Source organism: Hippoglossus stenolepis, chromosome 1 (genome assembly GCF_022539355.2).
Source record: "Hippoglossus stenolepis isolate QCI-W04-F060 chromosome 1, HSTE1.2, whole genome shotgun sequence".
Classification (NCBI taxonomy): Eukaryota; Metazoa; Chordata; class Actinopteri; order Pleuronectiformes; family Pleuronectidae; genus Hippoglossus; species Hippoglossus stenolepis.
The window spans coordinates 1521853-1548218 of NC_061483.1; the positions used below are offsets into that span (position 1 = coordinate 1521853).

General features: G+C 43.5%; 2 protein-coding genes across 7 annotated transcripts in view; both read right to left on the minus strand.

The window, feature by feature from the left end:
- Positions 1 to 38: 38 nt before the first annotated feature.
- On the minus strand, positions 39 to 16842 carry LOC118101907 (EMILIN-1). Its single transcript, XM_047338498.1, is given in 16 exon segments — positions 39 to 2406; positions 3068 to 3202; positions 3369 to 3386; positions 3568 to 3684; positions 6024 to 6215; positions 6463 to 6711; positions 6789 to 7166; positions 7243 to 7549; positions 8304 to 8467; positions 8943 to 9720; positions 10141 to 10314; positions 10576 to 10826; positions 11179 to 11390; positions 12214 to 12238; positions 12241 to 12338; positions 16403 to 16842. Coding segments are annotated over 16 exon segments (3555 nt in total). The 5' UTR covers positions 16537 to 16842; the 3' UTR covers positions 39 to 2083.
- Positions 16843 to 24291: 7449 nt separating this feature from the next.
- Positions 24292 to 26366, minus strand: part of vps13c (vacuolar protein sorting 13 homolog C) — a 35863-nt gene continuing 33788 nt past the window's right edge. For all 6 annotated transcript variants that reach the window (XM_035184628.2, XM_035184535.2, XM_035184714.2 and 3 more), the window contains 4 exons: positions 25604 to 25695; positions 25400 to 25523; positions 25197 to 25277; positions 24292 to 25100 (listed from right to left, as the gene is read on the minus strand). In XM_035184628.2, coding sequence (XP_035040519.2) covers positions 24999 to 25100; positions 25197 to 25277; positions 25400 to 25523; positions 25604 to 25695 — 399 coding nt within the window. In that variant the 3' untranslated portion in view covers positions 24292 to 24998. The remainder of the gene's footprint in view (positions 25101 to 25196; positions 25278 to 25399; positions 25524 to 25603; positions 25696 to 26366) is intronic.

The window sequence follows — 26366 nt, forward strand, 5'->3', positions numbered from 1 at the left end:
GTGTCAATAAAAACAAAACAACACAACACAGTTCGATAAACGATCTCTTTGGTTTCACTCGTGTTTTAATGACAGTGAAATTTACTGGATACAAAAGTGTGATTTAACATGAGAAGTGAAGCTGAAGCCTGTCGGAGAATAAACTTTAAAATTCACTCAAACACAAGTGACGCTCGTGACTTCTCCTCTCGGACTAAATGAAGATGATAGTTAAAGTATACGTGTTATAAATATCTGGTTCATCAGTTTATTAGAGTGAAAACAAACACGTCAGTGATATGAAACCATCACACATCCTCACATCAGCTTCTGATGAAGTCATTAAATAACAGAAGGTTTAGTTGAAATACATGATTCATACGTCGTTCTTAGAGAAATGATCATTAAAGCAAAAACCATCGTGTGTGTCTGTGCATGTGTGTATGTGTGAGTGTGTGTGTGTGTGTGTGTGTGTGTGTGTGTTTGTCCTTCATACGTCTCAGTGGTGATGGTTTAACATCAGATTTAAACTGTTTCCGTTCACACTGAATATTTAAATTTTTGTCAACAAATCACATGTTCAGCAGCAAACTAACAGTTTTAATAATGTGTCTGTTGATGAGATTTTATTTAGAGTAACAACAGTAACTGAGTACTTTTACTCACATAGTGTACTAAAGTACTCGTGTAATTATGCAACTAATGTGTGTGTAACTAATCTGTGACTGGTTCTTTTCACACCTGATGTTAGAATGTGACTACACTGACCCCTTGTGGTCAAAGCTCATTGTACATGTAGGACCGATTATCTTATCTTATCTTATCTTAACTTATTTTATCTTATCTTATTTTATCTTATAGATGGTGTTGTTATCAGTCAGATTCTACAGATGTGTTTATTGTTTGTGTGTGTGTGTGTGTGTGTGTGTATTTGCGCACAGCTATAAAATATTATACGATTTTACACATTTAAAAAATATAAAACATTTAAATGATAAATATTTTTTATGTTTACTTAAATAACATTTAAAATAAAAACTTCTCTTGGTATTTTTACAGTGTGGTTTCCTGACGTTTCTCCTCCACTGCTGCTCTTTAATGTGATTTGTTGACAATAAGAAAATATGGTGTATTTTATGGCCTTTGTTCTTTAACACACGCTAAAAGTGACATTTTGTTATAATGGTTTAAAAACTCGGACACAAAAATGAACACAAATAAAACACGAGAAGGTGCAGCTCAATATAAAAACATTCACAATGTGAACTCACTTCCTATAAAATTCAACAGAAAACATTTTCTGCTTTTATAAAGCAAAATGTTTTCTTGGTTTTTCATCAAATTCAAAGTTAAACTCTCACTTGTTGCCACGGCAACGTCTGACCTGCTGAGGGCGGAGCTTGAGGATCATCGCTCTGTCCAAACGTCTCAGTGTCTCTGACTCAGATCATCAATCACACACAGGGATCTAAATATCGACCAATCAGATAATCAATAAATGTCCTGATCTTGTTTTTAGATGTAGACGATCTCTCCTGTGGCGCCACCTTCTGGACACATTCTGCAGGTTTTGCTCCACTATTGGTCAAACTTGAAGAATCAGACATTTTTATTTATGTTGTGGCTGTAATGAACTATGCTGCCTATAGGGGGGGGTAGTATTGCTACAAACTGTTAATTCTGTAATTGTTTACCACAGGAAGTCGCGTGTTTAAAAGATTCAAGTAGCAGCAGGCGTCAGCGAGTCCTGGTTTACAGTCGTGTCCTCACAGTGCTGCTCTGAGGTCATGTGACCACATCACATCAGGTGATTGGATTAAAGCAGTCGCACAGTTCAACTGCTGCTGTCGTCCACATGTAAAGAGACGTAAAGACTCAGAAACAATAACGTCATTTAAAATATTCTGTCATAACCTCTAAGTCAGGGTCATTCAGGGTCAGAGTCATTTAGGGTCATTCAGGGTCATTCAGAGTCAGAGTCATTTAGGGTCATTCAGGGTCATTCAGGGTCATTCAGGGTCAGGGTTGAACCCTCTGAACGGCCGTGACGCCACACTTCATGTTCCTGTCGGTCTGGTCCTCAGGCATCGTCAGGACGAGGCGGTCACATGTCTTCGTACAGCAGCATGCCGTTGAAGATGGTGAGCGGCTCCACGGAGTGGGCGAGTTTTCCCATCACCAGGTCGATGCAGATCGTGTCCCGAGTCAGCAGAGGCAGGATGATGTTGAAGACGGCCAGGGAGCCTGGAGTGGTCTTAGCCTCGGCCACAGGATTGTTCTCCAGGCCTTCGGGCTGGTAGCCTCCTGAGTCCACGCGGGCCATGCCGTAATTAGACTTTGAAAGAACTGCCTCGATTTTCTCGTTCTTATGACCCGTCAGGACGGCGCTGAAGAAGTAATGTCCGTCTACTGGAGCGGTGAAAACACCTGGAGGGGACAGTTTCACAGAGAGACACCGGATCAACTTACAAAATTTTACTAAATATCTCCGTCCAGACAAGAACACAAAAACGACTACAAACACTCAAACAAGCACAGCCGGCCAGTAGGTGGCGATAAAGTCTAAGAGAAGAACTTTGTGAAGCTGCTCAGTGAACTAAAGGCTCATTTATTCTGACTTCACAGAACGAAAAGAGAAACCGTCACTGTCTGGTACATTGGCATGACTGTTAGCAATACATCCACTAGGGGGCAGCACAGGGTTGAGCGTTTCTGACAACAACAAACATGGCGAAGGTCGAGAAGGTTGTGATACTTAAGAAAAAGACAAAAGCTGCTTTTTTTTCTAGAAACAAATCTTTTCAACAAGAAACTATTTCACTGTTGTTATAAGTTACAGTTACATATTATTATTATTATTATTATATATTTCATATGTTTATTTTGGTCAAGTTCTCTTTTCTTTTCAACTGTTGTCTGACTCAGGTAAATGAATCAACAGGATTCATAGTTTGCATTAATAAAACTATTTTATACAAATCTCTTTACATTTAGTTTCCAATAAACAGACAAACTGACAACAGAGACACACTCAGGAGCTGGGGATTGAACCAACAACCCTGTGACGAGTGGACGACCGTCGTTCTACCTGTTCTCGGGTCGTAAAATTCTCCTTCATTCACAAAGATCTTATCGAAGACGATGGTCCCAGCTTTGTCCACAGGGACGGTGAGGGCGGCAGAGAACGACAGTCTGGGGACATGAGCATGAGCACCGGGCAGACCTGAGAACACACACACACACACACACACACACACACACACACACACACACACACACACACACACACACACACACACACACACACACACACACACACACACGTATAAACACATCGCTGCAGAATGAATGTTGATAATGATTTGTCACGTGTTGAATACATCACATACCTGTTTCACCTTTGGGACCTGGAAGAACCAGATTACATGTTAGAAATATAAATACATGTTTACATACATGTTTACATCATATGAACTGAAATAGTAAATGTAAACTTTTTATTTAAGCTCATTACACATTAACTTTCTAGATTGAAAATATTTTTTCCTCTCACATCTTTTTCCTCTAAATAAAAAACATCCGTCTCACCAGGAAAACCTCGAGCTCCGTTCTGTCCTTGTAGTCCAAGAGGTCCTGGGGGCCCCCGGGGGCCCGGCAGCCCATTTAATCCTCTTTCACCAGCTGGTCCTGGGGGTCCAGGCAGGCCTGTGAAATGATAAATAAAATAAAATGAAATCACAATGAGCAGAAAAGTAGAAGCTGCTTCACCGACGTTCATCATTTTTCAAATCTAATTTGACTGTTTTATTCACAATGTGAAGAAAACGCTGACTCCTGCATCTCTGCCTCATCAAAATAAAGTTCTGTGGGTTTGAACATGTCAGTTATCAATGTATTGATCCATGTATTGACGACTGTCAGCAACAGGAAGTATCATCACTGCTCATGTGACATAAATGTTCAACAGGATTTTTCTTCTCTTTCAACTGTGAGTATTGATTGAACTTTATAATAATAATAACAATAACAACAATAATAATAACTAGGGCTACGTTGTAGCACTAACGTGCCCGAGCTCATGCATTTTGAAGCCTGTTGCGGTTAGTGGAGAGAGCGATCAATGACCAAGCGCATGTCTCTGCGTTGCAAATGCGTTTTGGGGCTCTGATGTAGCGTGAGCAATTTTGTGTCAATTGGACAATGTTACAACAAATCAATTTTCACACTGATCAATAGGTGGCGCTATGACCCTGCACTGATATTAATATATGGAGCTGTTCAGGTCAGGATTGTGATCATAGGTCAGTAGTTCGGGGCCGGCTGGATAATGCAGAGTGGATTTACAAAGTACTTCCTGTTTCATGGTGAATCAGTAGGTGGCGCTATGACACTGAGGAAATATTGACACATAGAGCTGTTCAGCCTTGGACTATAATCATGAGACAGAAGTTTGGTGGTGATAGGACGATGCACACTGGAGTTATGACAACATCGTCTCCTTTGGCGAAGGATGAACCTTCGCCGCAACGCAATGTTTACACGGTTTGAGGAAATGTCACGATTCTGACCATGATCCAATGACTTGTCTCAGCTCATTTGAGCTGTTTATTGTTAAGCAGCCAGGAGAAGTGCATCAAAGTATAAAACATGTCACTTCCTGTCGCCAGTAGGTGGCGCTGTGACAATGAGTCAATATAGATTAAATTGTCACCACTTTTGAGCATGTTGAAGGCTCAAAAAGCCAAATCATTTGGGTTAGAATAATAATAATAATAAGAGCCAACATTAACTTCAATCTAAATTAAATATGTTGTAAGAATTTAGATATTATTGTTATAAATCATTGTTATTATAGTAATTGTTAGAGACAGACTGTTTCTACAGTTTCCGCATTTGTCCACCAGATGGTAGTGTTGTACTGTTGTTGTACTGATTAGGCCGCGGAGGGGGACCGGGAGAAACGGCTCCAACCACGGCCACTAATCACGCACTACATTCCACGCCATCACGTGCAGCGCTGTCAGCATCACTACGCACAGACTGATCTGTTCAGGTCAAAACAAAAAATCTCCGTTGTTGAGATGACGCCATTTAAAGTTGATATGATCGAACGTGTAACGCCATAAGGCGACTTCCTGTTGCGTTATTCCATAACGCTCCGCCATAACGCCATAACGCCATAAATAAAAAGCAGCACTGTTGTTGTACTGTTCCTAGAAAAAAAAAGAAAAAAACATATATATAAAAATATACCACTAAAGCCAAAATGGTGGGCTTCCTGTTTGGTCTAGCATATCTATCCAAGAGACTTATTTGTTTGTTATGAAAGACACATGTCCCCATCGATTTCTGTACATGTCGGCCAATCGTGGTGTCAGGGCTGCCCTTTAGGGGGCGCTCGTCAGTTATTTTGCCACGCCCATTGGCAAAATAACTTAATAATTCCTTAAAACCATATGAATATTTTCAGGGGGGGGGTCTGTTGATACACAAATGTAGTTTGCGGGAGGTTGAACCTCGAACACTGAAGTTACAGCGCCAAAAGCCCTGGGACAAGTTCGTCAAAGTAAAAATGTGGAATATGGCCAAAATGGCCACTAAATGCAAAATGGCGGACTTCCTGTTGCGTTCGGTCAAAGGGAAACCTAGGGCTGCGCTCCAGGGGCGCTGTTGAGCCATTTTGCCACGCCCATTTCAAATTACTCCAGAATACGTACATTTTCACCACTTTCTAATTTTCTGCAAAGTTTGGTAAGAAGTTGAGCATGTTAAAGCCTCAAAAAGCCAATTCATCTGGGTCACTATAATAAGAATAATCCTTACAATTTCAAGAGGGCCTCCCACCGTCAGTGCTCGGGCCCTAATAAAAATATTTTCAGAATAAAAACTTGAAGTTGAAGTGAAAAGAGAAAAGTAAAGATCTGATGTATCCTTGTCCAAACGGAATCCGTCTTACTGACAAACTAACAAACCAACAGTCGTATGAACAGGAGTGAAAACATGATGAATAATGTTCTAATAAAACAATAAACTGTCCAGCTCACCGCTCACGTCCTGCTCAGAGAAATTCTGAAGATCTTTGAGGACGTGGGTGACGCTTGAATTCAGGTTCTTCATCCGGCCGTGGACGTCGTCCTGATTCTTCTGAATAACGTCCAGAATTCCTCCATGATGGAGGACGGTGTCGTTCAGGCCAGAGACACATGTCCACAAACTGGACACGTGTCGATTCAGTCCTGAACACGGAAATAATTCAAACATAACAATATGGAAAACGTTAAATCAATCACTCAATCACATCAAATCAAATCAAATCACAGTTTGTCTAATAGATCTTAACAAGGAGCAACATCCTCTGTCCTTATGAACACGTATGAACACGTATGAACACGTATGAACACGTATGAACACGTATGAACACGTATGAACAGATGAAGAGTTTATGTTTAGTGGAATTAAAGTGAGAATAAAAAGAAACTGTACCTTCCTTGATCTTGTGGATTGAGTCCGAGACGCCGTCCAGTCGCCCACAGACGCCTTCCAGCTTCGACAGCCTCTTCTCCAGCCCGTCTCCGGACCTCTTGCAGTCGCCCATCTCCACCAGCAGCGTGCTCTCGAACCGCCGCACGTCCCGATCAAACCCGTCCAAACGGTCCCGGCTCTCCTCCATGTGCTCCGTCACCTCCAGCTGGATTTTGTCCAGCTCGGAGATGATTTTATCTTTGGTGTTTCCTGGTGGGAATCAGAGGATGAATGAGGGGCCGTCGGCTGGGGACGGTGCAGCTATGACGACATCGAGTTGGACTCACCGAGGTCGGTGATGACGCTGCCGTGTTTCTGCATCGTGTGTTCGAGTCCCTTCAGGGTGTCGTTGATGGAGCTGAAAGTGAGGACGACCTCGGACAGTTCGCCCTGCAGCGTCTTCAGCTGGTTGTTGTGGATGGAGCCTCCAATCACACTGTGGCCGTCTAATGGCTTCGCAGAATCCAGCCCAGTTCCACCTTCACTGGTACCAGAACCACCAGAACCACGGGAACCACCAGAAACACCAGATCCACCAGAACTACCAGAACTACCAGAACCTCCAGAACCACCAGAACTACCAGAACCTCCGGAACCACCAGAACTGCCAGAACTGCCAGAACCTCCGGAACCACCAGAACTGCCAGAATCACCAGAACCACCACCTGTTGGACGTCACATTACAATATTTCTCAGTCGGTCTGTGTTAAAGATTTGTGGGCGTGTCAGAGCTGCTCTTACATTTGCTGCTACACCTCCTGACGTCATCTCGCAGCAGGCGGACGTCGCCCTGCAGGTGTGAACACATCTGGAGGCAGCCATCTTTCTCTGAGTCCAGTCGGATCTGGAGTCTGTTGATGTGGCTCTGCATGCGCCCAAGTGCATCCTGGGAGTGATTCTTCAGCCTCCGCAGCTCCTCCTCCACCTTCCTGCAGAGGTCGCAGTCGTGTCCCAGCGTCTCCACCTCCGTCACGATTCTGTTGAAGTGTTCGCCGTGATCGCCCGTCAGGGCTTTGATCTTACGAACGTCGTGACTCAGGTCCACAACCTGGAAACCACTTTACAAGTTACTATTCAATATATTTAGAATATATACATAACGCTATATAACTCTATACTATTTATACCATCTCTATGTACTTTCTATACAACTCTACATAAAACTCTGTAACTACATATAACTCAATTTAGAACTCTATATAACACATAACTATATACAGTATAACTCTAAAACTATTTATACCTCTGTATGTGCTTTCTATATAACTCTATATAAAAGTATATAACTACATATAACTCTATAAATAACTCTCTGTATAACTTATAACACTATAACTATATATAACTCTATATATAACTATTTATACCTTTGTATGTACTTTCTATACAACTCTATAAATCTATAACTCTATTTATAACTTTCTATATAACTCTATATAAAACTCTATAACTACATATAACTCTTTATATAACTCTATATAACACTATAACTATATAACTCTATAAATAACTCTCTGTATTACATAAAAACTCTATATAACTATATATAACTCTATAGGTAAGTCTCTATATAACTTTCTAAGAACGAAAAACTCTCAATATAACTGTTCGAGTATATATAACTCTCTACATAACTCTATTTATAACTATGTATAACTATGTATAAGTATATATATATCTTATCATTCTATATATAACAGTTCTGACGTCACTGTTCATCTTTGATCTTTTTCGGTCCTGATCTGTCAAACATGAGTTCATATTTTGTATGAACAGATATTTATACGTAGTTAAGTCTCCACCTTGTCGTACAGAGAGTCTCCGGACACCGACAGGTCTTTGAGTCGAGTGTTGAAATGTTGAATCTTGTCCTCGTTGGCCACGACTCTCCAGGCCAGAGACTTCTCTGTGGTGTTTCCTCCTCCAATCCCAGGTAGCCTTCCTCCTGTTCCTCCCCTGTTACCTCCTCCTGGAATGACTCCTCCTTCCCAGCTTCCTCCCTCTCCTCCTCCTCCTCCTCCTCCTCCTCCTCCCCAGCTTCCTCCCTCGCCTCCTACTCCTCCCCGGCTACCTCCTCCTGGAATTACTCCTCCTTCCCAGCTTCCTCCCTCTCCTCCTCCTCCTCCTCCCCAGCTTCCTCCCTCGCCTCCTACTCCTCCCCGGCTTCCCTCGCCTCCTACTCCTCCCCGGCTTCCTCCCTCTCCTCGGTCACCTCCTCCTCCACGGCTTCCTCCCTCTCCTCCTCCTCCTCCCCGGCTTCCTCCCTCTCCTCCTCCTCCCTGTCCTCGGTCACCTCCTCCTCCTCCTCCTCCTCCTCCTCCTCCCGGCTTCCTCCCTCTCTCCTCCTCCTCCCGCTCCCTCTCCTCCTCCTCCCTCGCCTCCCTGTCCTCGGTCACCTCCTCCTACTCCTCCTCCCAAGCTTCCTCCCTGTCCTCGGTCACCTCCTCCTCCTCCTCCCCCGCTTCCTCCCTCTCCTCCTCCTCCTCCCCAGCTTCCTCCCTCTCCTCGGTCACCTCCTCCTCCTCCTCCCCAGCTTCCTCCCTCTCTTCCTCCTCCTCCTCCTCCTCCACAGCTGCAGTGCTCCAGCCTCCGGATGATGAGGGAGGTGTTGTTTTCCAGCTTTAGGAGTCTCTGGTCCTGGTCACTCACTCGGTTCTTCACCAGCCCCACGTCCAGCTCCACATCTGCGATCCTGAAGGCCTGGTCATCAAACCGGTCCAGAAACACCGTCCTCAGGTCCGTCACCTCTTTGTGGACGTAGTCCTTCAAGTCGTTCTCCAGGTACGAACAGCTCTGCTCGGTCTGCTGCACTGTGTTGTTGACCCGCCGCTCCACGTCTCTTAGGCGACTGTCCAACATGTCCTCGGTCACCACAACATCTCTTCCACCGCCACCGATTCCACCGCGACCACCAAAAGCTCCTCCTTGGGTCCCACTGTTCTGATTGTTGCTGCCTCCTGCTCCGCTGAGCGTCTTATCCAGGCGGTTCTGTAGAACGTCGAAGTTCTCTGAGGCCGAGCTGATCTTACGTTCAGCATCAGTGATGCGGTTCTGGAGGTCATTGACAGTGTTGCAGCATCCCTGCAAACGTAGCACATCCCGCCGCAGCACGTCCAGTCCCTGGCCATAACGAACGTCCATGACGTTCAGCTGCTTCTCCAGAGCTCGAATCTGCTCTCGGTCCTCGAGCTGCTGTCGGCGCAGATCCTCCACACCGGCCTGGAGAACACACGGCACTGAATTGAATCTAAACTAACCAGTTTTACTTCAGCTACAGTGATGTTTGCTTTGTCACAGATGTCTTCCACTGTCATCCAACCAACTAACCAATCAACCAACCAACCAATCAACCAACCAACCAATCAACCAACCAACCAACTAACCCATCCATCCATCCATCCACATCAACTCTGTCCAATGTTCAGGACAATTTAGAGTCCTGTGGAAATACTGTTTCCACTCCACTGTTTGGAGTATTTGATAGGGCTTGTATAAGTATTTCATTGTGTTGTGAGTATTTAGTTGTAATGTTGTGTTGACATCTTGTCGGAAATGTTGAACTGTTCCTTCACATATGACTGTAGTCACTTCCTGACCATCAGGGGGCGCTGTGATTGGCTGACTGTAGTTTGGTGATACCTGACAGGAGGAGCAGGACAGCGACACTCTGGTCTCCAGTTCCCTCAGGATCTCCTCCTTCAGTGAGTTCAGTTTCCCTCCGCTCAGTTCTCCTCCAGACAAACCTCCGTCCAGATGGTTTCCTTTCCCGTTCACCAGGTGGTTGTTGATGCTGAGCAGGTTTTTATCATGAGCCTGTCGGAGGAGGAGGAGCCAACATCAACACAACTACACAAACCATTTCTGTGGTGGATCTGACCCATCAGGATCTGGACTATCGGGATCTGGCCTATCAGGATCTGGACTATCAGGATCTGACCCGTCAGGATCTGGACTATCAGGATCTGACCCGTCAGGATCTGGACTATCAGGATCTGGACTATCAGGATCTGGACTATCAGGATCTGACACACCAGCCCCACAGGTAAATATGGAAAAAGGAAAATGCTGCCACACCTGTGTGCGATTGTCCAGTTGGTCCAGTTTGGTCTGGATACTGTGAATCGTCTCTTTAATCTCTGGCTGAGCAGCATCAGCAGGGTTTCTTCCTCCTGACGAGCCTCCTCCTCCTCCTCCTCCTCCTCCTCCTCCTCCTCCTCCTCTGCTGACGGACGGATTGTTCGTGGTGGACTGCAGGTCCTGGACGATCCTGGTCAGACTCTGGATCTTCTCCTCCAGTTGCCTCATCTTCTCATTCTCAACTTTTCCTTCAAAAAAATAAAAAGAAGCAACAGAACAATAACAGGAGCAGTTCTTGAAGGTCACCAGTAGAGGTCAGTAGAGGTCACATATTACTGCTGCTGTGTGTTGGACTGAGAATGAAAAGTTTCTCGAGTTGGTTTCACTGAACTTAGAAATAACAAGTTGTCTGAAGAATTTAAATGAAAAACTGAGTATTAAGATCGTAAATAACTGAGAATTATAATATTCAATAACTCTTTTGATGAAATCACTGGCTTAAACTCCTCTAAAGCCAGCGAGAAGAAATGTTTAAAGTGTCTTTTAACGACACTGTGATTAAAAAACGAGTCTAAACATTAACGTTGTGACTCCACTCACCACCGTGTCCTCCGCTCTGTCCTCCTCCAGAGCCCGTCCCTCCTCCATGTTCAGGTCTGGGCTGTGGTCTGTAGGTGGAGACCTGGGGTCCTGCTCCACCAGCTGGACCGTTGGAGCAGTCCTCTCCGCTGTAGCCATGACAACACTTCCACTCCATCTGCGTCACCATTTTGTAGGCCACTTTGTACCGCGGCCTCATGAAGGTCCGATAACTGCAGAGACACGTTGGATTTCTATTGTTAAACAGAAAACTGTTTGACATCATGTTAACGTTGACACGACCGTCCAATCACAGCCAGCAGCCGTCACATCGACACGTCATGATGTCACATCGACACGTCGTGACGAGCCTGTCAGCTGCGGGCTGTGATTGGACGGTTTCATGTGCTCAGTAAGAGATGTTTTTCTTCCACCTGCAGCAACAGGAAGTGAAATCACTTAATAAACCTGGATTTGTTAATCCTGTGCAACGAGCCGATCTTGATGTGACACCACAGAGTTTCTTTATAGTTTCCTGCTGATCAGAAGATTTGCCTCTATCTGATCTCAGATCTCAGGCAAACTTCTCTTATTTCTCTTTTCCCTCAGTCCACCACAAATATGTTGGCGAGCAGCTCTCGGCCAATCAGAGCTTCTGAAAACTGAAAGTAAAACTTGATTGAATCCATCTGTGGGGCTGCAGGGCAGGTCGGCCCAGAAGAGAATCACCAACAGAAACACTGAGGAACAGATGTTAGAATCACTCATGTGAACTGTTTGTTACTATTCACAGTCACAACCAGCAGGAAGCTGTGTGTGTGGAGACGTGGCCTGATGGTGGCGCTACACAGACAGAAAGCATGTCAGCAAACTTCAGAAGGAGCAGCTGCTAATACTGTAAAATGCAAATAACTAAAACCCAGATTGTAAAACAGTGAAGTCATCATGCAACATGCCAGCGTGCGCGTGTGTGTGTGTGTGTGTGTGTGTGTGTGTGTGTGTGTGTGTGTGTGTGTGTGTGTGTGTGTGTGTGTGTGTGTGTGTGTGTATACTCACACCACCACTCGGCTGCACTGTCCGCTCCCCAGCTGCAGGGATGATAATCAGGTTTCACATACGTCTCAACTCCGTCCTCGACGACACAACTCACCGTCTTTGTCACCACAAACGAACACCAGTTCCTGTGTCACACACACACACACACACACACACACACACACACACACACACAGCACAACAGTGTTGATGGGTGAGGGGTATTGTGGGTAAAAACCTCAGCAAATGTTCAGCGCGTGGTGGTGATGTCATCAGTCTTTTTGTGTTTAAATTAAATTATGTTTAAAATTCTCTGGAATCCTGAACAACAAGCAGGAATCGACTGGTTTTTAACTGGTTCATCGTTTCGGCTGAAAAATACTTTTTTTAATTTAATGTACAAATGATTAAATCAAGTTGACACATGATCAGTGAGAAACAGGAACATTAAACATTTAGTGGGCTGATGTCTGTTAAAACGTGTCTTTAATAAAAACTGAATTTATTCTGGGTTTTTATTTAACTCGATTTAAATTTAATTTATATCAGATGAGTTGAATTTATTAGATTGTTTTCAGGTTGTTTTACATTAGTAAAATAAAAAGACAATGAATTCATCATGAACCAGGAGAACAAACGGTTAATATGTGTGAGTTTCTCTTTTCAACATTCAGTCCTGATGTCACCGTCACGTCTTCAGTATCAGGACCAGCTTTGACCTTTGACCTCCAGCCGGCTGAGACACTGACACACCACAGACTGACGACAGGAAACATTCGACCTCATGAGAGAATTTGTTCGGATTCTGGTCTCACATTTCTCGTACATTTGTTCGTACAAACACGACAGACAAACACAAACATTTCTAACTTCAGAGTTGTACTTCTTCTTTGTGAGGACGCTCGTTGACATAATGCAACTCGAACCTCAAACATCACGACCGGACCGATTGTGTTGCGCAACTGGTCCTCACAAAGATAGAAGAAGCACACACACACAGACACACACAGCATGATGTCACTCTCTCTACAGGAAATGAGTCATTTAGGCGTTTGTTTAAATTTTTGATGATGACATCACAGACTTCACTGTGTGTGTGTGTGTGTGTGTGTGTGTGTGTGTGTGTGTGTGTGTGTGTGTGTGTGTGTGTGTGTGTGTGTTTCAATACAAGCTGTAACTGTGACTTCATGTGAACAGTTACAGGAAACAACACAGACGTCAACTTGTCTTATTCAGAAAATGTTTTATTTAAAATCAATAATATCAATTAGTGTTTTAACATCAGGCCTCGTGTTTGTATTTTTATCCTTAAATTCTCTCACGTTTGTTCGCACGCTGAGTTTGTACGAAAGTTTCTCACGTCAGATTCCAGAAACGCTTCTATCGCAAAAATAATATACAGAACCATTTCCTGCCTCGTGTCCGACGTGTTGAATCGTGAAAATGAGTAAAACGTTTAGAGACTGAAGTTCTGATTCCAGAGATGAGATGAGAAACTGAACCCACACTGAGAAACCTGTTACAGCAGCAGATCTGCAAAATGATGTAAAGAAGAGAAATATTACAAAGGAAAACAAAATAAATTAAATAAAGATACAAAGAATATGTACACGATCCAAACCTTTCACTACAGATGGAAATGATATCGTAGACCAGTGGTTCTCAAACCTTTTCTGTCATGTCCCACTTTGGAGCTAGAATATTTGTCATGCCCCCCCCCCGCTCCCCCGCCCCAACAAAATGATGACGAAATGGGCCAAGTTCAACATGTGTATTTACATAAAATACACATGAACATTAAATTCACATTACTTTCAGGAATTTCTGAAAAAAACTTTTTCAAACAACTTTTTGTGACATTTGCCACTTTTTTCAAAGAATAGTGCAACAACTTTGCTTAAATTCAACTTAATTGAAGGACTTTTGGTGACATTCCTCAGTCTGAAAAAATTAATAAAATTATAATCACTTTGTTACAACGATGATAAAGCTCAACCAAAAAGAACACATGCATGTGACTGGGGTGTAATTTTTCTAAGTGTCTTCTTAATTTGTTGGGTCTCATACTGTCAGCTGACCTAAAAGACACACTGGTCTGTCCTCGTGTCCTCCTTCATTCACTGTGAACCCAGGAGCAAGACGGACTTCATCGGACTTTCTTTTCAACTTGGTTTGTGAACACTGTGTCTTGTTTGTCACTGAGCTGCTGCTTCACGAGAACGAGCTGATCTCACTGTGTGTGTCTCTCTGAGCGAGTGAGTGGGGGCGGGGGGGGGAGCCCCGGGGCCTGTGTGTGTGTGTGTGTGTGTGGGGCACACACACACACACACACACACACACACACACACTGGCCCGCTCCTGGTATTTCATGCTGGCCTGATACGATGATGATTTAACAAATTAACGTGAACGTGAGTTCACTGCTCGCAGGGCCGCTGCAGAGCCGCTGCGGGGTCGCTGCCCGCGGGTTGCGACCCCTGGCTCCGGCGAAAGAACGATTTGTTTACTGTTCCACCGTTACAGAGATGCGGCGTCAAAACATGAGTTCCGCCCCCCCCCGTGGCGCGCCCCACCTGTTATGATCCCGCACACACACAGTTTGAGAATCACTGTCTAACAAACTGTGTGAAGCTCAGTGACACAGGATGATTGAAGGACGTAAACTGTGTCTGAGCACGAGGACGAGAAGATATTGAAATGAACGTGCACACATATTCTGTTATAAGATCATAGGAATGTCTCTTGTACAATATGAATATGAGTTCGAGTAAACTGGTAAAAATTGTAAAATAATGTGAAATATATGTATTTATAAATGATATAATGCCACAGTAGTGTACTGGTGAGTATTATATGATTTATAGTATAAATAGACATTAACTCACAGTAGTATGCAATTTGGTATGAATATAAAAAAAGATCTGTAAATGTATAGAAATATAGAAATAACTAAAATAGTGAATTTCAAGCAAATCTGTGCGTTCCAACATTCAACAGGATCATAATACGTTAAACAGAAGTATGTCAACATTACTATGACCTCATTTATATATTTAGTTATAATCCTTCAAACTAATGAAATAGGATTATTATAAACTAATATATATGTTCTCCAAAACTGAGAACATCAGTGAACGTGAAGTTCTTCACTAGTTTGTTCAAGTTAAGAACAAATCTGTTGGTAACGGTTCCTGCATGAAGCCAAAAGATCCGACTTTGTGGAATGAGACAAAAAGCAGAACATCAGGTAAAGAAGTCACAGTCAGAACCAGGACCAGGACCAGGACCAGGATCAGGATCAGGATCAGGATCAGGATCAGGACCAGGACCAGGATCAGGACCAGGACCAGGATCAGGATCAGGATCAGGATCAGGACCAGGACCAGGATCAGGATCAGGACATTTGAATCTTGTTATAGATTCAAACGTTTGCGTGGGAAGTGTCGCACACATCCTAAAGACCCGGGTTATAAGTGAACGGTGGACTGTGATTGGCTCGTGTGCAGCGAGAGTTCAGACCCAGAAGACAACACCTGAGTTTGAGTCTGGAGGTCAGGGGTCAGCAGAGGTCAGGGGTCAGCAGAGGTCAGTTTCAAATTGAAACATGAACAAACTGAATCACGACAATTCATCTTAATATTTTGAAAGAATTTTCATGAGAATTAACTGAAATAAATTTGAATATTTAACTTCACCAGGGAGGTTATGTTTTCACCCCTGTGCCTTTATTAAAGATCTCACAAAAACCACACACTCTTTTCAGTTTGGTGCAGATCCAGGATTTTTTGGGGGGGGTGAGGTGAGGGGTGTTCAGCTGCAACATGACACTTCACCACTAGATGTCACTAAATTCTGCACGCTGAGCCTTTAAGGTGCTGATGGGACATGGTTCTACTGAGTGAGGTTCTGGGTTTAAATAAATCTAAATCAATTTAATGACCTGAAGCTGCATCATGAGCTCGTAACCATGGGAACAGCAGAGAGGAGTGAAGTCAGTCACAGTGACATCACCGTGACGTCACTGTGACATCATCGCAGTCAGATGCATCGAACCTCCAGCACCAGGATTCAAACCAGCAACTTTTAAACACTTCCTCTTCTCTTTCACAATAAAACATCTGACAGAGAACCCGTCTGAGATGACGTCACCACATCCTCCTCCTCCATCACCATCATCATCCTCATCCTTTCCGTGCACGTGTCATCCTACCTGTGTCTGCTGGCTGCGCGGCCTCCGTGCGCGTGCCCGCCGGTGTACAGGCTGTAGGAGGGTCGCGGCGCGAACGCGCTCTTGGCGTGTCCGCAGGTCCAGAGCGCGAGCAGCAGCAGCGGGAGCGCGGCCATTCCGCTGATCAATAAACAATCAATACACGATCAGTCCTGCGATCGATCCTCTCATCTCCATGGAGACCAGATCCGTTTCCTCCAGGTCCGGTTCTAATGATCCATGATCTGGATTCTGGTCCAGACTCTAACTTCTGCTCCGGTTCGAGTCCCGCCGCTCCTCCTCTGCGCCTTTAGTCCGGTTTAATCCCCCGTTAATCCGGTTTAATCCCCCGTTAATCCGGTTTGATCGGTGAGACTCGGTCTGAGTTTGTTCATCAGAACTTTTCATGTGAAACAAAGAAAACGTTGCGACAGATTGAAGCAGCTGCTCCTCCTCTTCATCACCGCCCCCCCCCCAACTGTCCCCGCCCCTCCCACAGGAGAAACCAGACACGTGCGCCTCTGCAGCCTCACCTGCAGCACGAGGACCTGGTGCTGGTTCTGATCCTGGTCCACAGTCCTGGTCCAGATCTCCAGTCTTCATCACAGGTCCTGGTCTTCATCACAGTCCTGGTCTTCATCACAGTCCTGGTCTTCATCACAGTCCTGGTCTTCATCAAAGTCCTGGTCTTCATCAAAGTCCTGGTCTTCATCACAGGTCCTGGTCTTCATCAAAGTCCTGGTCTTCATCACAGGTCCTGGTCTTCATCATTTAGTCCTGATCCGTCACCATTTTTCCAAGTTTTAAGTTTTATCAGTGAAATGTTTGTCTTCACGGGGACGAAGAAAAGTGATGGACAGTTTCAGTAATAAGAGAAATATCACATTAAAATATACATTTAAACAAATTAAAGTTCAATACAAATCAAACTCGACATTTAACACATGTGAGGATGAAAGTGGATCAAGTCACTGAATGTAAAAAATAACAGAAACATAATTGGACATTAATCAGATGATGAATTTAGAAACTGATTTTACAAACTGTTGTTTTCTTTATGTTTTAACACAGATTTTCAAAAACCTAAAGATTCTCGGTCGTCAGGTTTCTTCAGTTTGACGTGAAACGACAGATTTACATTTATAAACTGAATCTATTTACATTTCAGTGCATTTATTTACACTTTGAGAAAAAGTTACAAAATCTCACCAAAAGAAAAATGAACCTTTTTAACATTGTTGCAACTTTCTCATAAAGTCATTATTTTAAATGTTGTGATTTTATGAACAAAGTCATTATTTCACATGATATGATAACGTTACACAACAGAGACAAACTGTAACTGAAAGTAACTGTAACTGAAAGTAACTGTAACCATAAACTAACGTGACTCTGAAGAAGATGATTAAACTTTGTCTCAGTTTCTGTTCAGTGACTTTTCACCTCCATCGGAAACTTCCTGAAGTTAAAGGATGTTTCATATCAGCTTCTCCTGAAATAACCAGTCACTCACACACACTCACACACACACACACACACACACACACACACACACACACACACACACACACACACACACACACTCACACACTCACACACACACACACTCTGATGATAACAAACTGTCACTGGAAGCTTGTTGTTCACTGGGTGTGTTTGATTTGTGTCACTGAACTTTTCCACTGGGTGGAGCATTAAATCACAAATTCTTTGACCTTGTTGTAAATTTAGTTTTTATCCATAATGACGTAAAACATTACAAACTTTCAAGGCTCTATTTCTGTGAACTGCTGAGGCCCTGTTCTATCAGGGGCCCCACAGTCCCTCAGGGGCCCCACAGTCCCTCAGGGGCCCCACAGTCCCTCAGGGGCCCCGCAGCCGCAGCAGCTCTGATAAGGATTTTATTTATGGTTTTATTACGGAGATAATTTGAAGCTGAAGAGACGTTAAAGGAGCAGATTGATCATCTCACTCTCGAACCTACATTACCCACAATGCACATGGACCTGGGACAGTAGAGACGACTGATTCTGAATTCACACAGATGATAAAATATATACGTGAAGAAAACAACGTGAACAAAGTTTCTTTTCACAATAAGAGCGTCAGAATTATCAGACCCCCTCCCTCCTTCCTCCCTGTATGGAGCCGGACCACCCAGAATGCATCACTTCACTCACACTGACTGTTTCACTGTTTGCACTTTATGAGGCAGTTTTTAAAAGAAGCTGTTGTTTTAATGACAGAGTCACATTCCACAGGAAAAAGCTCACGTGAGAAACAGCAGCAGCTGCAACACATTCAAACCTGATCGTGAAAAATCTGATCATTATAATTTTATAATATTATTCACCTTAAAAACATTTTCACCATCAACAGAATCTGTCTCCAACAACGACAAGAAGACAACCAGGTCAACATCACACACACACACACACACACACACACACACACAGACACACACCACACACACACACATATAACCCTGAACCCGTCAACAGAGCAGAGAAGAAGAACCAGGGACGGGCACCGGGTCACATGACAGTGACATCACCGTCAACACGACGTTTATTTGTTTTTCCAGTTTTATCTTTTTCATTCACATGTGAAGCAACACGTCTGTTCCACGATGTGTCGACTCACGTTTCACAGCAAACACATGGAAACGTGGAAACTGTGACGTTGTGTTTTTGTTTCCACGTGTTGATGGAAACTGTGTCTCTGCGAGGACGCGGCTGGTGCCTGTCAGTCCACACTGAGGGAGAAACAGGTGAATACCAGGCACTGCTGCAGTGCCTCTGAGCAACACGCTGACAGAATCAATCAATGAACTGATCACTTACCATCAGCTCATTTGAAGCCTGACGCCCCCCCTCTGTCACCTGTACGGCCTGCAGGCGATCACCTGGTCACTTATCTCATCAGCTGATCACCTGATCACCTGATCACCTGATCAGCTGATCACCTGATCACCTCAGGGGTCAATAAAGTCTCCACTGATTGGTTTTTAAGAGCTGCTGTAAAACACAGAGGTCCTGAGAGGTTCCGTCCGTCTGAAGGCTTTTATTTTGATACGACCCTGCAGGCCGCCGTAGCTGGTCAGAGGTCGAAGGTCAGAGGTCATTCAAATGTTGACTGAAAGAACTCATTCCTAAGACCCCCAAATAACAGACCATCTAAATACAGGGTTCTGTTCTGTTCGTCTATATTACACAGAATAAAGATGTTATAATTACAGAATAAAACATTATTACAATATGAAACATCTGTGTGGATCAGGTCTGTGTGGATCAGGTCTGTGTGGATCAGGTCTGTGTGGATCCAGGTCTGTGTCTCAGAGCTGTGGGTCACAGGGACTCTGGGTCAGAGTCTCTGTGGGTCACAGGGACTCTGGGTCAGGGTCTCTGTGGGTCACCGGACTCTGGGTCAGGGTCTCTGTGGGTCACAGGGACTCCGGGTCAGGGTCTCTGTGGGTCACAGGGACTCTGGGTCAGGGTCTCTGTGGGTCACCGGGACTCTGGGTCAGGGTCTCTGTGGGTCACAGGGACTCCGGGTCAGAGTCTCTGTGGGTCACAGGGACTCTGGGTCAGGGTCTCTGTGGGTCACCGGGACTCCGGGTCAGAGTCTCTGTGGGTCACCGGGACTCCGGGTCAGAGTCTCTGTGGGTCACAGGGACTCTGGGTCAGGGTCTACAGAGTCCGGTTCAGTCTGGGTGAACGTTGGCGGAGCTGCGTTCTCTGTTTATCTCTGTTCAGCTGAAGCTTCACTTTAACACAAACAGCTTCATATTTAGTCTGAGAGCAGAAAATCTAAACTCAGCTCAGTGGCTGGGGGACATACCTGGAGGCCCCGTTAACCCTCACTCTGCTTTTTCCACTCACCCTCCCCCACCCTCCCCATCTCCCTCCCTTTGTTTACTTTACACGATCCTTTCTTTCCACAGAAGAAAATCTGAAAGATTCAGGAGGAAAAGTCTGAATCAGGAAAACAGAGAATGAACTCGTTCATCTTCATCATCTTCATCATCACACCACCACCATCTTCATCATCTTCTTCATCTTCTTCATCACACCACCACCATCTTCATCATCTTCTTCATCTTCTTCATCACACCACCACCATCTTCATCATCTTCTTCATCTTCTTCATCTTCTTCATCACACCACCACCATCTTCAGCAATCATCATCTTCTTCATCACACCACCACCATCTTCATCACTTCTTCATCTTCATCATCTTCATCATCACACCACCACCATCTTCATCATCTTCTTCATCTTCATCAGCATCTTCATCACACCACCACCATCTTCAGCATCAATCAGCTGGCCCCGCCCTCGCGGCTGTTGTCTAGCAACAGAGCAGAGATTCTTGTTTCTCGACTTTTTAAACCTGCACCGTTCAGTTGAGTTTAAAGGTGAAATTCAAGTATCGGACGTCTCGTCACTGAAGCTCCGTGAATTCTGGGACATGCTGGACCAGGAGGGGACAACCAATCAGAGCCTTTGAATGAGACGGCCTCGTCGCACCACTGTGACGAGGACCTGATTCCCCCGAAGCATGATGGGAGCTCGGAGATGTGAAAATGTCAAACTAAAGAGGAAACTTTTTCAAAGGGTCAGAAACATTTTGTTGTAAATCAATGTGACTTTTATTCTGAAAATAGTAAAGAAAAGGTATAAAAGGTCTAAAACCACATGTGAGGAAAACAAAAGACAAAAAAAAAGAAACTAATTTAACTCTTTAACTTTACTTCAACTCTAAAAATAAGGTCACTTTATGTTTTGTGTCGATCTCAGGTGAGAAGTGAATCGTTCCACATGATGAAGTGAGCAGGTCACATGTTCTGGTTCTGACTGTGTAGAAATCAAACGTCCTCCTCCGCTCGGCCTCAGCAGCTGGAAGTCATTACACCCCCACCCCCCCGTGTTTTACCACATTATAAATCCACTCAGGACTCAGAGCCAGACGAGTCCGAGCCAAGTGAGTCGAGTGTAACAGCAGCGCTCAGTGGGAACAATTCAAACCCTCAGATTCACAAACATCATTATTATCAACAAGCGTTGATCAAAACGTTACATTTTTAACGTGAAAATGTTTTTTCAAGGTGAAAAAACAACAAAATAAATCCGAGTGATCGTTGTGACGGAGCGGATTTAAACCTGCAGCAAAGTCACTGACCGATCCCTGGATCAATCACTGACCAATCACTGACCGATCCCTGGATCAGGGGTCCTTCAAGTGTCAGTCGCTGCTCCGGTTTTGCTGTTGTAGAAATATAAACTTAATTCCGTTGAAGAGTCTGAAACTTGAGTAAAAACACGTTGACTCATCAGTTATTTTACACGTTGATGAAGTTTAAAAGAAGAAGTTTCATTAATGTTGCGTCCGATAAAAGTTTGTTTCACCCACGTTTCTCTCTCCGACTCTTTGAAAGTGAATTTAGTATAAAAAGTTTCCAGGTGAGTTTCTGATCCTGGATCTGAACCAGGGTTTGATTTAACGAGTTGAACCTCCAGCAGAGAACAGACACTGGGAGTCAGTGCTGCTGTTCAAACAGGCCTGTTAAACTTTACACTCTAATAAAAGCTGAAACACAACAGCAGCTCTGAGATCAGCCTGAACACAGATTCTTCACACTGGAAACCACCGAAGAAAAACTGACTCATTGTTCATCAGTAACGTCAAAACATCTCAATCCTGATATTTCTCAGAATTAGGCCTAAACCTTGTTCCTGTTTCCATGACTACTGACGATCTTTTCTATGGCTCATTAAAAAGATTGATTTTATTTTGAAATCACTCAGTCTCTTCTAACAGGAAACATGTGGAGCAGCTTCTCTACAAAACAAATTCCCAATAAATGTAGCTGTGAGCTCTGATTGGTCAGAATAAAGTCACCTGGTCAGTCGATGTTTCACCTCAGACAACGACAACAAGACATCTCAGTAAATATAAATAAGCCAAAAATATTGATGTGAAAATGTAGCTCACCAAGAAAGCCACGCCCCCTGGTGTTGACAGGAAAGAAACTGCTGCAGGTTAAAATGAACGCGATCACGTCCACGAGGACTCAAGTTACATTCAGTTATTGTTGTTCACGTGAACAGATCCACGTGTTGACAGGTCACATCAGCACCAACATGATGACAACTGGTTAGTGGTCAGTGGTCGGTGAGTTCTGGTTAACCCGCTAACCACTGAGCTTGTTTTCACCCACTAACCCTGATGTGATGTGACAGCGACTGAATTCATGACCGAACTGAGGGAAACTCATAAAAGAGGAAACGTTAAGAGTCAGATTTATTCATGTGACGTTTAAATGATCAGAATCTCATCAGAGCGAGAAAACGTCTGTCACGCTGATTGTTTTAAAACCAGAGAAGAAGAGTTCAAAGTCAAATCTGTCCACTCGCCTCATCTCTGTCGTTTTCTTCTTCTCCTTCATTTATCTTAATCCTCTGTTAAATATTTTCACGGTGAAATAAAAAATGTTTAAACTGACCTTCACTCATCCGATAAAAAGAGTCCCATGACCCTGACCTGCAGGGAGGTGACGCGTCCTCACTTCCTGTCCGAGCTGTGCAGGAACAGGACGTCATCAATCTGTTGCCATGGATATCATAAATCAGAGTCGGTTTCCGTGGAGACAGGATGAACATAGTTTACTTATCGGAGAGGAGACGCCAGCGAACAGAAGGTCAAGCTGCAGCTCATTAGTCGATACGTCTCTGGACCAATCAGCAACCTTGACTCGGTGAACCACCACATCCTTCTGTCCTGGTCTGATTCCGTCTCACTGGGCGTCCTTCAAACTGGGGACACGAATCCAATAAGTCCCTCGTCCCTCATCATCATCTTCTCGTCTTCTCACCTCAGCTGAGGTCACGAGCATCTGTGTGTGATGTTTGACGAGCAGCTCGTCGTCTCGGACCATGATGCATCTGTCTGGTGACATCAGAGAACTCAGGTCTGACCCGACTCATGAGTAAACAGTCTGTAAACTGTTTGTGAAAACTTCTACATGCAGTAAAACAGTTGAACGGTCAGTAAACTACTGACGGACACAAACTGAACTTGATTATCAGAGGTTGGAAACCTCACTCAGAGTCTGGAGGTCAAAGGTCGCCTGGAGGAAACAGGTTACCATAACGACCAAGCAGACAGGAAGCATCTGTTCTGACACGGCTTTTACTTTGGAGGATAAACTTTTTATCTGAAAACCACCAATGATAAAATCATGTATGACAATATTTTTGTCGTAAATTTTATGATCAGTTTTTACTGAAAAATGTAATTTAGTGTGTAATATTATTTTGTATATCATAGATAATATTGTATTATTTTGTATAATATTTAACAGTAGAGTCTAAGTCGAGTAAACTGACCTCAGATCTGTTTCTCTCTTTGAACGACCTGTTCCAGATGTTTCCATGACGACAGAAGGTCTGAACAGAGAACACTGAGGGAAATCTTCCCATGGTGCACTGGGACAACTCCCCCACCAGCCTGTCAGAGCTTCGCATAAACTGACTCAGGGTCAGTTCCCTCCGAGAAACAACATCCAATCAGATCACACATCAGCCTGAGAACGGACCAATCAGGAAACAGCAGAAACAACCAACATCTGGAAATCATCTTCTTCACCTTGATCCTGTTTTTATTGTTGCCATGACGACGCCCTGCAGAGCGACAGCCTCACAGTGTGTGTGTGTGTTGAATCCAGCTGTTACACACATTAACCTCTGTGTGTGTGTGTGTGTGTGTGTGTGTGTGGGGGAAGAGTCGTCAGATTTGCAGTGTGCTGCCTCCTGCTGGTCTGAAGTGATTTATAAAGTGAAGCAACAACAGCTGGTCTCACTCTGATCACAAAGTTCACTCATAAAGAAAATGTTTAACAATCGTCTTTATAAAAATCTCTTTGGTTACAGAGCAGGTTTTTTATTTGCCCTTTGATCTTCAGACGTAAACAACAACAAAGACAGAAACAGATGAAAGTAAATCAAACAGTTCAGAAACAAGTGGAACGGATTTTAGTGCAACACCTCATTTTACAGCTTCATCTTAGACACGTGACAGCGCCACCTGCAGGCAAACAGCAGGGACCAAGATAACCCACAGCCCCAAATTGTCAAAATAATCGAATTAAAATAAAATAAAAACATTTCTCTAACAACAGATAAAATTATTTGATATATTTAGAATTTTTTTTAAACAGGAAGTTAAACAACATTCGTAATTCCTTCATTAAGTAAAAGCCCAATAACAACTGAGCTTTAATTTCTTTTATAATCAACTTCCTGTCCACTAGTGATTGGCCTAATGTCTCAATACATATAAACTAAAGTTTTATGAAGCTATTCAATTAAACCTTACTGAAAAAAGTGCAGAGTGAGCTCTGATTGGATGGTTCCAGATGTGTAAACAGGAAGTCAGTTTGGATCTGTTTCTACACTTAAAGGCACAGCTCAACATTTCATAAAAATCCTCTTTAACATCTTACATTCAAACAAAGACACCCGCTGACAGGAAGTGACACCCGCTGACAGGAAGTGACACCCGCTGACAGGAAGTGACACCCGCTGACAGGAAGGAACCTCAGTGCTTGTTGTCCAGTTTCAGGAAACGCTGAGATTTCTGTCTCGCCATTCGATGCTGCTTCTGCGCCGCCTGAGCGTCTGATATGGCCGCCTGCAGCGCCTGTAGGTTACCATAGCAACAGAGTGAGTGAGGGGCCAAAAACAGAAACAACAAAAAACACACACACAAACATACACACACAAACATACACAATACCTGAGCAGTGTTTGTGTCTCTGAGCTGAACTTTCCTCACCGACTCCTCATCTCTCATTGGCAACTTTAACTTCTGCTGCTCCTGATGCACACGTATACACACACATACATTTATTATTTACAGTTTGTTTCAGGTTCACTTCAAGTTTGATTTCCGGTTTATCTGAGGTTCATTTCAGTTTATTTGAACTTTTATTTTGGTACCTTGCAGTAGAGGCTCAGCTCAGATCCCGTCACGGCCGGAGGACGATAGAAGTTCTCAAACAAACACTCCCACTCTTTGTTAAAATGGCCGACAAAGTTAATCTCCTTCACGCACAAGACTCTCCTACACAACAAAACAAAGGAAACAGTAAAACAACAATAACACAACAATGTTAGTGAGGCTTTTATTGTGGAGGTCTGTACCTGTTGGTAATAATGATGTTGGTCTTGCTGTGTCCGGGATAAAGACAGTGACGTCTGAAAACTTCTCCGTCCAACTGTTGGATTTGTGAACGCTGGAAACAAACAGTTTAATAATTGATTTAATCTGCATCTTTAGGTTTTAACTGTTTTAACTGACACTGGATTCATCTGAGGCTACAACATCCAACTAGAACTAACTATAAGTAACTAAATGTCACTAGAATCAACTTGAATGAACCAAACTAAAACCAACATAGGAGCTAGAGTTAATTAGTGTTAGTTAGTCAGAGTTAGTTTATTGGTCCTAGTCAGAGCGAGTTAAAGTTCGTTTGATTTCGGGTTAGTCTGAGTTAGTTAGTTGGTGTAAGTGTTAAATGGAGCTAGTTAAAGTTAGTGTTGGTTACAGCTAGTTATTTATTAGCATTAGTTGGTGTGAGTGTCAATGATGACAAAAGTTCAGAACATCTGATTTTCACTGTAGAAAAACTTTTGGTTTATTGAATGATTACTTTTTTTAAGATTAAAGAATAAGATTTAAATGAATTAATTTAATTATTCAGTTATTTAATTTAATATACACTAGTATTTACACATGATACCATTCATATTATTACTGTTTTCATTTAATATGCACAGATGTGATGTGTAATAACACATTAGGTACATTTCAATAACATCTGGAAAATGAAGAAACTATAAATCTCCTGGTTCAGTGATGTTTGTGTTGACACATCTGAGAAAAGAAAGAGTTAGTGAAGAGAGA